General features: G+C 42.6%; 1 protein-coding gene across 1 annotated transcript in view; it reads left to right on the forward strand.

Annotated features, from left to right (window-relative positions):
* The window catches only part of NSG2 (neuronal vesicle trafficking associated 2), a 131,927-nt gene that overhangs the window by 16,101 nt on the left and 99,625 nt on the right, over positions 1 to 16,201 (forward strand). The window contains exon 3 of the mRNA XM_068277172.1: positions 10,379 to 10,495. Coding sequence (XP_068133273.1) covers positions 10,379 to 10,495 — 117 coding nt within the window. The remainder of the gene's footprint in view (positions 1 to 10,378; positions 10,496 to 16,201) is intronic.

The following is a 16,201-nucleotide window of genomic DNA, read 5'->3' on the forward strand; positions in this document are numbered from 1 at the left end:
TGAAGCATACCCAGGTGACAACCTGCAGTCCAATTGGATAGCAGTGTCACCTGATGTGGAATTTGATTGGAAACCAGCAAATTACTGCTTTCTGGCTTCCATCTGGATGGGTGGTGCCAGCACTGCTATTCATCTGTGGACCACCAATACTAAAAGATGTAGCTGACCGCATTTATAAGTAATACATTTTGTGTGTGGGGGGGGGCGGTAAAAAAGCCTCAGGGGGCCGCATCTGGCCTGCGGGCCTTAGTTTGAGCAGCACTGGCTTAAGCCTTCCACGGATAAAAGCTATAGTATCCTTGCAATGTAAATATGCCCCCCTCCCCGCAGCATTTATGTCCCAGAAGCATTAGCCTATTAAATTATCACAGGAAAAATCTGGCACCAGGAGAACCGGGGAAGTACTCCAGGATTTGGGAGTGCTATTACTGCATGTTCAGGTATTCCAAATGCTTTCCTGCTCTTTATTATAACTACATACAATATTGCAAAGAATCCCATGAGCATTGGTAATCTACGGGTCAAATTGTGATTTATGGGTCAGTTCATACTAAATGGTGTAGGTCAATTATTAGATCAATTTTAATTATTCTGATTATCCATGTGGTTATTTTTCTATCTCCTAGATAATTATAAGATATTTATTACCGACCCCTGTATGCTATCCTTAGATTTGACTAGATATTTGTGGAAAAGCCACGGAAGATTTTTTTAAATTCTTCTGTATGTAAAATATAGCTTTATATTTCACTTACAAAACTGACAAGGCATGTGCAGAAATAACTGGAACCTGATAGTAAGATAACACTGCATAGATTACTATCTGGCTATCTGGTTGTTGAGTGAAGACATTTTTCTGCCATGTTAAAGCCTCAGTAGTTGATCCCAGGGGACTCATTTAAATATTTTATACTAGCGTGAAATATAACTGTATTAACTAACTGGTGACTAGCTAACCGTAAATTAACAACTTCCTAGCAAGGTTCCTTAGCCAGCTCTAGAGAGTGTATGAATTAAACTGGAACTGTCACCTGCATTTCAAGTTTTCATGTATGGATTGCTTACACAATCACAAAATATACTAATAAGACTATTGGGCCAAAACAGTTTTTAATTAAGAATTCCAGCAGTGAACCTCAATCAGATGACTCCACCTAGGCAGTGAAGCTCAAGCTCTGCCTCAGAGGAGCCTAGTGGGGGAGTTATATGATTAGTCACATACTGTACAAATCATGCATAGATGATGGGAGGGTGGAGCAAAAGACATGTGCAGTGCATATAACCAAATGTTTTGCTTTACACTTGTAGGAACTACTAGTGGTTATTTTATAGATTTAATTTCCTTTAGTTAATTAGCTTTGCTAAATACTGTAATGGTTCACTTTATTGCACTTGTCTTTCTTGCTTGTAAGTGGGGGAGAGTGGGGTGGAGAAAGGGGTAGTGCATTATTACCAAAGGTAAAAAGTTCATTTCTACAATCAGCACAATAAATGCACAAATTTATAGATATAAATTGAAAGACATAGTAACCATTAAGTGTAATCTGTAACACAACTATAGTTTATCGATAAGGCATTGTTTATAAAGAAATTAAGGCGGCCTCTATATTTTTCTCACTTTAGATTTCTTAAAAGAAAGCTATATCTGCACACGTTGGAGGCTGTGACGTCAACTTACCACCACGGCTCTGTTCTGCCACGCTTCTTCCTGGTTGTGATATCGTGCCAAATCCAGTTTTTAGAGCGGCATTTACCATGCACGGAGAGTCAGTTAGTTTTGGTCTACTTAAACTGAAAGTATAGTTTTGTTAATAGCTCACTGGCTCGGTATAAGTAGCCTCAGTTGTTCACCAATTAATTTGGGAGTTGCTGGTCAGACAGAATGTGTGTATGTTGTCTCTTGAGACTAGTGTGAATTCTGGAGATCTTTCAACTGCATTACTGGAACATTTTACTTAAAAAAGACACTGCCTTATCTGGATGCTACTAAAAAAAAGTAGTCGGTTAGAATTATTTTAGCTTGTTCCTGTTCATTAAGGGTTTATTAAAACAGTAGGAGGGCTTTTCGGTCTCTTTTATCCCCTTATACATTCCTAGTGGTTTGGGTTACCCCGAGCTGCTTGGTTACTACTACTACTACTACTACTACTTAGTTAAACAGTAGTTAACTTCACAGAAGTCTCAGAAAGTGTAAATGAGCCGGCGGCAGGGACTGGAGGATTGCTTTGTCCTGGTGCGGGCTCTGGACGTCTGCAGGGGATCGGTAGAAGCCCCAGGTAAGTTCAAAATTTTTCTTTTCAGGGTTTACAGTACTCCTTTAACGCCAAAAGCCATTTTCACCTGTCAGCGCTACTCCCATTCATTTGGCCATAACTTTATCACTGCTTCTCACACGTGAATGGTTTATATCTTGTTTTTTTCGCCGTAAATTAGGCTTTTTGTTGGCGATACCTGTTTTTAGTTACTGTATTTTCTATGCATTTTATAGGCAAAAACAAGAAAAAAATTAGAAAAATACACTATTACTCCAATTCCATCCCCTATAGTTTTAAAATAAGCAATTCTACTATAAATAAACCCAGCCATTTTATTTGCCCATTAGTCTCGGCTATCACAACATTTAAATTATGCTCCTAGTACAATGTATAGTGGCAATATAATATTTGGAAGTAAAGGTATATTTTTTCTGTTTTGGGTTTTTTTCTGTGTCCGTTCAATTGCAAGCCCTTTTGTATTGAAATAACAGTAATATACCCTCATGACATACATATTAAAAAAAAAGCTAAGTCCCTAAGGCATATATTTATGGATTTTTTTTTACTTTTTTTTTAAAATATGGGATTGACCTAGCGCCCGTTTTTTAATGGGTCGGGCCTTTTTACTAGTCATTAAATAACTGACAACTATTAGCTAATCAAGCTGACAGGTATCAATCATAAACCTGTTTACTTTTGTGCAAAGATCTGGTTTAGCCCAGTTTAAGAAATCAATATTGTTGAATATTGTATTAACAATCGGATATTAACAAATACAACAATATGTATTCCTCATAAGTCCTAGGTGGCCATTGGCAAAAGAAATGCATACTCACAACAGTATAAATAAACGTTATATTGTCTGAGAGATTTTCGATGCATGTGCAGTCATTGATGACAGAAAACAACATTTACAGAACAATTCAACAACATAAAAACATAAACCATAGAAAACAACTCTCACAATGAATACATTAATTTAACATCTAGCCTTAGTGTAGCTTCCCAAGGCCTTCTAAAGTACAGCCCACAATACACAGACCCATAGCATCTTACCCAGCCAGGATCACATCCAACAGCCCAAGCAGAAGACAAAGAACCTCTTTGTCACCTGGTGCAAGGAGATTATTCCTATTGACTCCACCCCTTCCACACACATCACTTCCCCTTAAGAAGCCTCCGTGACATTGGCTGAAAGCTGTTCAGTGGATTTAAACTTTAACTCTGCTTTAAAGGGAACCTGTACTGAGTAAAATTATTTAAAATAAACACATGAGGTAACTTCAAATGAACATTACATAGTTACCTTGCCATCAGTTCCTCTCAGAAGCTCACCATTTTCTTCTGACAATGATCCCTTCCAGTTCTAACAACATTTTGTCAGAACTGAAATATATCAGTTGCTGTCAGTTACATCTGAGAGGAGAACTGATGTGTCCATGTTTCCCTATGGCTCAAGTGGGCGATGGCTACAGTTTAACTGTGTGCTTACCAGAAAGCTGTTATGGTGTAATGGCCATTTTCAAAATGGAGGACAGAGAATTCCATTGATCACAGTGGACAAACAGGACGCAAGAGAGGAGGAAGAGATTGAGGAGTAGACTACACAGGAGGTAAGTATGACTTGTGTATGTTTATTTTGACTTTAATTTTCAGTTCAGGTTTTCTTTAAGGTCAGTTAGCAGGAAGGGAAGACTGTTCGGGGAACATGTTCTCTAAGAATCATACAATGGCTGCCCAACAAAAGCAAGCTGTGAATCACATTCAGCTCATTTCTTACATCAGAGAAGTTATTGTGTTATAGATTTGTTGGAGTGTTTTGGGTTCATTGTCCCCAGTTGACATTACCCCATACCCCATTTCAGCCAAGCTTTAGTAGTCACACAGATGGCATGACTTTTGATGCTAGAATACTTTGGCACCCAAAGAAGCGCTTTTGGTTGACTCAGTAACTGCAAAGTTCCCAGGTCCTGCAAAAAACAAAAAAACAAAATCAAGCCCAAATCATTACCACTCCACCACTGTGCTTGTTATGCAGTGCTTGTGCTGTTAAGATGTTTTTGTCTAACGTACATTGTTATAGACGTCTTGTGGTTTGTGCTGATACAAACCTAAACCATGCTGCCATAAAGAGAAGGGGCATTCTTCTGCCAGCCCTTCCAAACAAGCCATACTTTTTCAGTGTTTTTCTAACTGTACTTTTATGGACTTTAACATTCAACATGCTAAGTAAGGTATGTAGAGTCTGAGATGTATCTTTAGCATTTTGTGCAATCTTTATGAGCCTTACACAATCTGATCTTGGAGTGAATTAGCTGGATGTCTGCTCACGGGAAGATTGGCATCTAAATTATCATGGCAGAATTATGGACTTCACATTGTTTACAAATGGCCTTATAACCCTTCACATTTGCTTCTCTAAGTTCTGTTTTTCCTCTTTGTCATTGTGTTAACACACACGTGACCTGAGTGAGGTGGTCACTCTTGCTGATGATCAATTAATCAAGTGCATTGGATTAACTGCACTTGGCTGCTACTTTCCCTCATAGTTCTAATGGAAGTGGAAAGAGTGTACTTAATTTTTCACATAATGTTTCAGCATTTCAACTTAGCCTTGGTTAAATAAATAATGTTATGGCATGTGTTGTTGTTCATCTGAGGTTAAAGTGTAACTGCCGGACATAAAATAAAAATCAATTCTTTATTTTTAGCTGGTAAACAAGTAATAAGGATGCTAACCAGGCAATCTAAAATTTAAAAATCACTATTACTTATCTTGTTGATAAATGATCATTCCACATTTTGCCTGAATCTTATTTGGTACATTGCAACACAAAGGAAGTTGCAGGGCATGCTGGGTTGTTCTTTTTTGCTTCTCTACTTTCCCCTCAGACTTAACTAATGCAGCCTGATTGGCTGAAGCCTCTTTCCCTCCTGTTTTCCCCTCCCACACCTCTGTTCCTCTCTGGCCAATATTTCTCATGCTGAGACAATGCACTTTCTATTGCAGAGCTGGGTGGGAGTGCCTGAAGACTGGGAGGAGGGCAGGCAATGCATACACAATCAGGCAGAGGAGAGTAAGGGAGGAAATGACATAAGGATTGGCAAAATTGACACAGTTAAAATGGAAAATCCTAAGAAGTATTTTCTCTTTTTTTTAACTATAGAGAAATCACTGAAATTAAAATGTGGGCAGTGCAATACATATGTTATGCAAGTAGTGCAAGAATTGATCTACTTATATACTGTATGTGTTTTTTTTCTGAAACAGAATGGCTGGCTGACATAGCTCCTTTTTAAGACCTGCTAAGTAGGGGTGGCCAATAGGATACAAATAATTCTTAGTGGAAGCATTTTTTATGCTCATTTCAATCCCTTGCACCATTCCTGTTGCTAAGGGCCAGATTTTTTTGTAGTATGTCCTGATCCGCAAAACCTTAGAACTGAAAGAGAGTGTATTTTCTTTTTTCATGTCTATAGTAATTTTTTATATATTTTTGTTTCTATGAGGAAGGCTGTGTTCTCCTGGATTTATTGAATAATAAATTGATTGGGTTTATGTATGCAGCTTTGTTAGTTATAAATTATTTTAATCTGTTAACATACAGTCTTCACTGAAGATTAGAGTTGGGCCGAACCTCCGATTTTAGGTTCGCGAACCGGGTTCGCGAACTTCCGCGGAACGTTCGGTTCGCGGAAAAGTTCGCGAACCACAATAGACTTCAATGGGGAGGCGAACTTTGGAAAAAAAATTCTGCTGGCCACAAAAGTGATGGAAAAGATGTTTCAAGGGGTCTAACACCTGGAGGGGGGCATGGCGGAGTGGGATACACGCCAAAAGTCCCCGGGAAAAATCTGGATTTGACGCAAAGCAGCGTTTTAAGGGCAGAAATCACATTGAATGCTAAATGACAGGCCTAAAGTGCTTTAAAACATCTTGCATGTGTATACATCAATCAGGTAGTGTAATTAAGGTACTGCTTCACACTGACACACCAAACTCACCGTGTAACGCACCGCAAACAGCTGTTTGTGTAGTGACGGCCGTGCTGGACTGGTGCGCACCATGGCGAGAGTGCAGGTTTTGGTGGCTTTACAGCCCATATGGTCGCCTGGCTGATGTAGCTGAATGACAGAACAGTGACTGTCCAGCTGATCAAATTTGGTCTGACCACAATGAAGCAACGACCATATTATCTTTTGTGTGCCCCCCGAGACACTCATCTAGGCGCCGGTCATTGCTTCATTGTGATACGCAAGCCCCTTCACCACGGCAAGGTAATGATCACGAAGGGGAATGGGCGCATGTACATGCCTTTTCTTTTGTTGTTGCAGCTGCCCGCAGTGCATCCAGAAAAATTAGGCAGTCATGTACACGCACCAGAAAAATTATTACAGCGGCCGCTGCTAGCAGCGGCCTAAAAAATTCAGCAATACGCCTGGAGTCCCGGACCCTGTTGGTGGTGGCGGAGAAGGTATGCAGTGGTGGGTTCACAGTACAGGTATGCAGTGGTGGGTTCACAGAACAGGTATGCAGTGGCGGGTTCACAGAACAGGTATGCAGTGGCGGGTTCACAGAACAGGTATGCAGTGGCAGGTTCACTGAACACAACAGGTATGCAGTGGCGGGTTCACTGAACAGGTATACAGTGGCGGGTCCACTGAACAGAACAGGTATGCAGTGGCGGGTTCACTGAACACAACAGGTATGCAGTGGTGGGTTCACTGAACAGGTATGCAGTGGTGGGTTCACAGAACAGGTATGCAGTGGTGGGTTCACAGAACAGGTATGCAGTGGCAGGTTCACTGAACAGGTATGCAGTGGTGGGTTCACTGAACAGGTATGCAGTGGTGGGTTCAATGAACAGGTATGCAGTGGTGGGTTCACAGTACAGGTATGCAGTGGTGGGTTCACAGAACAGGTATGCAGCCAGGAACAAGCTAAGCCTAACTAATCTTTCCCTATGATAGACAGTCTGCAGCAGCTCGCCCTACTCTCACTAATGCAGGCACACGAGTGACCGTAATGGCCGCCGCTGCCTGCCTTATATAAGGGGGGTGGGGCTCCAGGGGCTAGTGTAGCCTAATTGGCTACACTGGGCCTGCTGACTGTGATGTAGAGGGTCAAAGTTGACCCTCCATGGTGCATTATGGGGCGAACCGAACTTCCGCAAACGTTCGCCTGCGGGACGCGAACGCGAACCACGGAAGTTCGCATGGAACCGTTCGCAGGCGAACCGTTCGGCCCAACTCTACTGAAGATAGACCCTTATTATTTTTTATATAATCAGGCTCTATTGTCCAGTATTGTGACATACTTGCTTTGAAATGGCTGAGAAACATAATGGTGTATGTGTGGCAGCTGTAAAGATCACTGGCATTTAGTAGATCTTTTTCTGGGATTATGTAAGAAATCAAGAGGTTTTATATAAACCCGTATTTATGCCAATAGTTATTTTGCTACATATAAATTTTAGCCGTTAGATGTTTTTTTTTCCTTAAAGGCATTCTCTCCAGTCATTGGGGTGGGTTTTTTAGTTCAGCTAATGGAGGGAATTCTTGATAGGTAATCCATTTGCTATAATCCAATTACTATAATACCATGTGTATGACATTATGGTAAGTGGATTATGGTGACTGACTTCCTGTACAGTAATCTCAGTGAAGGCACTAGAGTTGGACCCCTCCTCATCTTCTACCTTGAGTGGCTTAGAGCATACAATTTTGAATATTAGGTTAAAAAAGTAGCTTTTTGTGTTATATTCCTTTAACACAAGATATGTTTATTTCATATGGATAAAAAAAGGGTTAACTTTTCTGTCAGGAACCCTGATAGGAAATGTCGTTCAAATCAATCATATTTCAGTCAGGCACAGTTGGAAAATTAGGATACGTTATCAAACAGATAAACTGAATTAACAGAATTGTAAACTTACATTTGTACACAAACTGCACATGGAGAAAAAAAGTTAGATTGGGAAGAAAACAAACAAGTCAAGGTGAAAAAAATGGCAAGTAAACAGGTGACATTGAGAGGGTGTCTGGCTTTTTGACTTGACTGATCTAACACTCCCGGATGGGAATCGTAAAAATATAAATCAATATGAAGTAAGCGAAAGGAGAATATGGGTTACCAAATATGATAAAAAGGTGGATCTAAGTAAGATACACTGCTGCTACTCATACAGTTTATTATGTATCTTACTGCTGGTGGTGTGCATCGGCTCATCCAAGACGCAAAGCCCAAGTGACACTTTAGTCTGTGGTTAGCCACAGCATCTCATGTGGGATGATACACCTCCAGTCCTAGTGACTGCTGCTGGATACCTTTCCTGCAGTGTTTCGCTATGTTGCCATCCTTCAGAATACCCGACAAGCAGAAGGAAATAGAGCCAAAGCGGTGGGTGAAGGTAGGTTTGGTAGATTTCAGGTAAGTAATAGATTGTATAGAACAGGCTCTTGGTAGATAGAGTTCAGGTTGAGTTTGAGGCAGGTAGCAGAGTCAATGTCCACACACTAGGTCAGGGCAGGTAGCAGTCAAGCAAAGTTGATATCCAAGAAGAAGATCAGGGCAGGCAGACAAAATTGGCTGCAGGGTGGATTGGCAATGGGAACAGAGACAGGAGTAAAGTTAACTTCTTGCCGACTGTTCCACCCCAAGACTGCTCCATGCCGATTGGCATGCATGGCCTTCTATGGGGCTAGCAGGAGAGCTTGCATGCATCTCCGCTTGTAAGGCTCTGCTTCGTTCCGTCTTCAGTCTCCCAGTGGAGACTGTTAGACGGCGAAAACGCCGTCTAATATACCTGTACAGCGCTGCAATCTAAGGCAGCGCTGAACTGGGGAATGCCGTGTGACGCGGCTGTCCCCCTGGGGGGACACAGAAGCGGCGCTGAAGCCTATCACTGCTGATCGCAGTGATTGGCTGGCCGGGGGCGGGGGGGGGGGGGAGAGGGAGGCAAAATTCATTAAAAAATACACTTTATTATTAAAAAAAAAATTATAATTATATATGTATTAAATATATTGTAATAAAAAAATAAACATTAGGGGACAATTAGAGAGCTCTGTTGGTGGGGAGAAAATGGGGGGGGGGGGGGAATCACTTGCGTGCTGAGCTGTGCGGCCCTGCAGCGAGCCCTTAAAGCTGCAGTGGCTCAATTTAGGAAAAATTTGCACAAAATCAAGTGAAGGAGAAGTAAACAGACACATTGGGGAACAACCAAAATGCCAAACACAGTACTGGAGCTGAAGTGAGCCATCAGCACTGGGTGCTGTCAGGGAAGGCCCATTGCATGTTGTTTTGGCATGAAAACCTGTAGACATATAAACTCTAGGGCATACTTGAGTAAAGTTTAGAAGATGTGTGCATAAACACTTATGCGATGATGCTTAGGCATCAAATGCATGAAAACACACTTGGTATTGCCCGCTTGAGTCAGAAAGGTGCTAGGGCACACGTGTAAATCTCCAACACAACCATAGGACCACAGCCAGTATAGCACAGGCAGCGTTTGGAAAAATGTACTGCAAACCAAACCGAAGCAGGTGGTTTCAGAGCACAGTGCTCAGCGCCACTATAGCAGTGATGCTTTAGTGTGAGGCGCACAAGGGTAATTCAGGGTTCGAGCTATCACCTCCGAGTTGCTATGACTCATAAGGGGAATAGTATTTAACACCCCCGGGGATTTGAACAGCAGCAGGGTAAGCCGTTATTTGACTCACCCTGTGCCCAGCTCACCGGTGGTGCACTAATACGTACGCAACCAAACACGTCTCACAACACATTTTAAGGACACGTTAATCTCAATCAAATGCTATTATATCAATACAATAATAATAATAATACATACATACCCACAGTTATAAGATTACATTTGTCCAAAATGGGTGTAGTTCTCATATATGTGAGTTCTTTCTGGTTATTCCATCCCAGTTCAGTGCTGTCAGGTATGTATGGAGGAGTGCATCTGAATGGACAAAACATTTATGGTGCATATAAAGGGATAGAACATTGTTAAGTATAATTTGTATGGCAGGGTAGATTTCTGAGGAATTTAAATAATGTTATTCTTTATAGATTCTTTAAAAATGTCCATTACTAACCTGATGGCCTATTTTAGGTGGTTGTGAAGACAAGGACAGAGTACCAGACTGAACAAAAGAACAAGAAAATCAGAGTGCCGAAAATTGCAGAGTTTACGGTCAGCTTCACAGATGGGGTGACTGAAAGGTTAAAGGTATTGTATATTCATTTCAGATTTACTGTCTATTTCACGAGAAAGCTTTGTGTACTTGAAAGTGTTCACAATGTCTTAACCTCAATCCATTTATTTTTCCCGTCTTAAGTTATGTTCAGAGTATGTTCTTGTTCCATACTTATTCTGATAGAGTGGCGGTGGCATGTTTCTGAAATGTTCCCACTGCTTGTAAAGTGTTTCTTCCCCATCCCACCTATCGTAATCCACTTAGCCACAGGTCTGCATAACCATTTATAGTGATCTCTGTTATTTCTGTTGTCAGATGGAGTTTTGTCTTTGCTATTTGCATTGCTTTCCCTGTGACAGCAGGAATGCAATGGATCAGGAAAGCAGAGCTGCTTGTTATGGTCTCGTTGCATGGTGTAGAGTGAAGCATAAAGTCAATGAAAAGTATGCTTTAACGTGCATGTTTAGTGGTAAGGCACAACATGCAGTGCGTTAGGGTGCTGAAATAACGTTATACCACAATGCATCCACTGCATTGTGACCGTAGCATGGGTGGTGCATTGCAGTGTGGTAAGCAGCCATTACACCACCCCTCACTGTGAACGTGGCCTAAGACATTTATGCATATTTGAAAAGAATGTCAATCTGAGATATAGATTCACAATTTTTGTTCTCTTTTCAGTTTTCTGAGTGCTCAGTTATTGAATTTTCTTTGAATTGTTTGGGGTTGTACTATCTGCCTTAATGACTAAGCAGCTATTTGGCTCATACATCAAAGGAAGCACAGAACTCATTATTAATCCATTAGCTGTCTGTTGATCTAGGTTCTTCCCAAGAGCGTTGTTAGAGAACTGGTGAATACAGCGCCATGGACTTGCATTAAAGTGGCGTACTGCAAGTTCTCCTTCAGCTACCATTAGATTAAAGCTCTGATTAAAGGGCAAAGGGGGAGAGCAGGGTATGTGAAATAAACCCCACTGCTCTTCATTGTTTACTAGGGACCCTTTCCATGTGGCACTGTTCAGTTTGCCTCTTTATAAATGTGTCAATCAGCACCAAAATGACAATAATTTTTTTTCAGAATTTCTGAACACTGCAAAAAGGCAATACCTTACTGCCACTTTTTTTGTATAGCATAGAACTTACTGCTCAGTGTAGAGCCATTCAAGCATTTTTCTACATGGGTTACGAAAACACTCACTGAGCATGATCAAAAACTTCCTTTCTTGTGGCAGAGATCTATTGTGTGTGTGTGTACATTAAACCTAACATCAACCTGAATTTTCATTGTAGATCTGGACAGCGTAAAAAAAAGGCTCACAGTCTATTTGGGCTTGTTAGTGCTGTCAGTATCACCTCACTTTCTTTCAGACAGGAAGAGCTAGACTCACAGGGCTTGATGCATGAAGCAGCATTGCTGTGGTAATGCTCGTTAGTACCACACGTTACCGTAGCAATGCTTGCGTTACTTGAGAACTGCATAGCTGGGGGTACGCTGTGGCAGTAGTAGCGGTAGTACTCCACAGCAATATTACTGCTGCTTCATGCATCAACACCACAAAGGGATACAGACTGATACAACACTGATGAAAAGTTTTTGGTAGAGTGACAAAGAGGTAAAATCTTTGTTGGGTTTTTACTACTGTTGCTCACTTTTTTTGCCCTTGTGACCTTGAGGTCACAGGGACCTGAAGTAAGTGGATTTTTCCCTAATGGGGTATCATTGGCAGAGGTTTTAACCCTTTATACTCTATATAAAAGTGACAAAAAAACATGTTTTTTAAATCACAAGCCTCACAAGCAATTCATAGATGATGAAAATTTTCACTGTGAAGATTTATTGAACGTATTGTCCATTATGTCAAGCAAAACGTTTAAGACTTCCTGGAGTTAAACGTTGTTCATATAGGTGATAGAATAGAGAGAGTTTGACACTTACCTGCTAACCCAGATAAACACAGAGGATGTGTACGAGAGGTATCGGCGCTGGAGACTTGGGCGCAGGATACAGCCGGTATATGGCTGATCCTGCTGCTGCACAAGACCCATGGATGGTGGGGAATTAAATAATTCGGCTTCCAGCAATTGCTGGAAGCCAAATTATTGTGTTTTAAAAGTAACTTCAGCTCAGTCTTCTGACGGTGCCGAAGTTATTCCCTGTGCGCTGCTATAGCCGTAATTCCTATTACGGCCTATGATGGCGCCGGCTGCGCCCAAGTCTCTTGCGCTGGATTAACCGTGTTCGCAGAGGATGCCATAAATATTGACTACATATGCTACATACCATATAGTCTGCCACAACCCAAACTATAGTGGTTGAACATCTATGCTTTATGAGGATTATTATACTTACCAATTGATGGTATTTGAGTAATTTTAGTATTGGTAACTAACATAGTGACTGTTTATCAACTTCTTGATCACTTGTAGTAGTGGTGTATGTAGTGCACCACATGACACTGTTTGTGTTTAACCTTCTGCCGACCACGTCACGCCAATGGGCGTGGCCGCGGCGGCAGCCCCAGAACCGCCTAACGCCAATTGGCGTAAAGTCCTGGGGCTCTGTTTTGCAGGAGATCGCGCGCAGGGTGCGCGCGCATCTCCTGCTTGGGGGGCGGAGCTCTGCCCCGCCTTCAGTCTCCGAGCGGCTATTGCCACTCGGGAGACTGTTAGACGGCGTGATCGCCGTCTATTTACCAGGTGCAGCGCTGCGATCAGCAGCAGCGCTGCACTGGGGACAGCCGTGTGACACGGCTGTCCCCCTGGGGGACAAGAGAGCGATCGGCTCTCATAGGCAGAAGCCTATGACAGCCGATCGCCATCATTGACTGGCTGTGGGGAGGGAGGGAAGAAATTTAAAGACACGGGTTTAAAAAAAAAACAAAAAAATAATAATATTCATTATAAAAAAAATAAACATGGGGGAGCAATCAGACCCCACTGACAGAGAGCTGGGAGAAAAGGGAGGGGGGGGGGGGGAATCACTTGTGTGCTGTGTTGTGCGGCCCTGCAGCTTGGCCTTAAAGCTGCAGTGGCCAATTTTGCTAAAAATGGCCTGGTCACTAGGTGGGTTTAGCACTGCAGTCCTCAAGTGGTTAAACGCCTTTAAAGTATACTGAAATGTGGGTGCAAAGGATTAACCACTTAAGAACCACGGGCTTAAACTCCCCTAAAGACCAGGCAATGTTTCACAAATTAGGCCTCTGCAGCTTTAAGGCAGGGCAGCAAAACTCAGGACACAAGTGATTCCCCCCCCCCCCCTTTCCCCACACACTTTTTTGCCTACGAATAGAGCTTTAGAGCTTTCTGTTGGTGGGCTATGATTGCTCCAAGGATGTTTATTTTTTATTAACAAATATTTATGTTTATATTTTAAATAAAATCTTGTATTTTTTTATTTTGTCTCCCCCCCTCCCCCAGCCAACCAATCAATCACTGTGATTGGCTGACATAGGCTTCAGCCTATGTCAGCGGATCACCCCTGAACCTGCCAGGGGGACAGCCATATGACACGGCTGTCCACAGTACAGCGCTGCCTTATGGAGTAAATAGACGGTGGTTTCGCCGTCTTACAGTCTCCTAGCAGCGATCACCACTGGGAGACTGATGAAGGAGCATTGGTGCGCACGATCTCCTGCAAATCCCCACCCCAGGACTTTACGCCGATCAGCGCCAGGCGGTTGTTGGGGGGCTGCCGCCGCGGCCACAAATACAGGCATGATGTGATCTACAACAAGTTAAATAACAATGTGCTGCACTATCAGCCTTTTTCTGATCACCCCATACGGGCTGTTTAATATAATATGCTGTCTGACTTGTTGAGTTTCTATTATTCTGGGAATTGATGAGGATTTTTGGCAATTTGATCACATCTCTTGCTTCACATAACTACGCTCAGCTTCATGACTGTTAAGAAGGCCAGAGGATGACATTTTAGGATACAGAACAGGAATATGCTGGAGATGCAGCAGAAAGGGAAAAATTTGAGGACTTTTTGTTGTCTTTACAACCATATAAATATCACAAGCTCTTATGATATCAGTAAGTTTTAGTGAATCCCACTGAACACCATTGCCCAGGGCCTGGATGTAGCAATGGGCACACTAGGCATAAGCCTAGAGGCGCCAGTGGGATGAGAGGCGGTTGTTACAGATCCTTGGTCCACACTAAGCATCCTAGACCTGCACTGACGTTACCATGCCTGGGACATAGACATCTGGAAAGATGGGTCTCCCTTGGAGGTGACTAGCCCCTCTCTATGCATATAGCATAGAGAACTGTATGGGAAGACTGGATGGGACAGCCTATTAAGCCAGGTCTGTTTTCGTGCAAAGACATTCCAGACTGTTGTCTGGAGCACCATTTGCTCAAAGGGAGTGGCTGCAGTGCTTGCCGTGTGATCAGTATGTGCACCATCAGCAGCTCCCTGTTTCCCTGTGCTCAACGTACCACTCCATCCTTACAGGCAGATTTAATGTTAGATTTCAGGCTAATCTTCACCACCCCACCTCCTTACCCAAGATCCCAGCTAGCACAGACTCCAGACCAGTGCCACACACTAGTAGTGTCAGCACTTGGCATTATACAGTATGGCGGCTGCCTGCCCCTCTTTTCCCTGACTGTGTAAATCAACTGCCCCCACCTTCTGTGATCTCATGGAGGCTCTTCCAGATGTTAGTGATGCAGGAGAAGTTCGGGCACTCAGCACCTGTCTGATGGTTGGGACTTGAGATAGGATGGTAGGGGTAGCAGCGTCACAACACAGCTGTACAAGGAAACAAAGACTGGTCCTAACTTTGACTTGAGGAATGCAGGGGAGTGGGTCTTGCTTCCTCACTGTGCTATTGTGGGCTCTGTGCAGTGCAAGTTGCATGCATGCTCTGGCTGAACAACAGTCATGTCAGCTCAAAGGGAAAGTGAGTGAGCAAAGATCTGCACCACATGTTCTCTGTCCATCCAGATGCTACAAGGGTCTTCTGTCTTGTCCTAGTCATTGCACTTCATGTCTGAAACCAGTACAACCAGTCCTAATTGGAATCCCGGTCTACATGGCAACCACTGCAGTACCCAAATGTACATACCACCTGTTGTTTGGCTCAATAATGTTTTTAGCAACCACTGCTCTGTAGCACCCAAAAGTACTTAGCATCCACTACATGTTGGCACCCAAATATACTGAACACACTTACTAATATATGTAAAAAGGAGTGTGGTCTGCACCAATACTTAGGACCATATAAATATATATATACATAGACTGATTTATCTTAGAAGTATTGTCCAGAAAACACGACCACTGAAAAGTCTGGACAATCTTTATTTCACATTTATAATTACATGAAGATATAACACAAAAACATTTTAAATGCGAGAGTGGAACAACATATAGAGGAAAATAAGGGAAATCCTGTGTAAAGTGCACTAACAAGTGAGGGTGAGGTTTCACTAGCAGGTAAAGTGCAACAATCCAGCAAGCAGCGGTCAGTAGGGGGGCGACAAAGGACCTAGCAGCCCAACATGTTTCTCAGCAATGACGCCACTTTCAGAGAGCCCAAGTGCCCCTGCATGTTGTAGAATAGCGTGTGTGTGTGTGTGTGTGTGTGTGTGTGTGTGTGTGTGTGTGTGTGCGCGTGTGCGCAGGGGAGGGTGAGACAGATTGCATTGTCAGGGGTGCTAAATAGGTCAGAAATGGACCTGCATACATCTCACCCATACCAGCTGTCTCTGCTCTGGGGGCGG

This window comes from Hyperolius riggenbachi, chromosome 3 (genome assembly GCF_040937935.1).
Source record: "Hyperolius riggenbachi isolate aHypRig1 chromosome 3, aHypRig1.pri, whole genome shotgun sequence".
Taxonomy (NCBI): Eukaryota; Metazoa; Chordata; class Amphibia; order Anura; family Hyperoliidae; genus Hyperolius; species Hyperolius riggenbachi.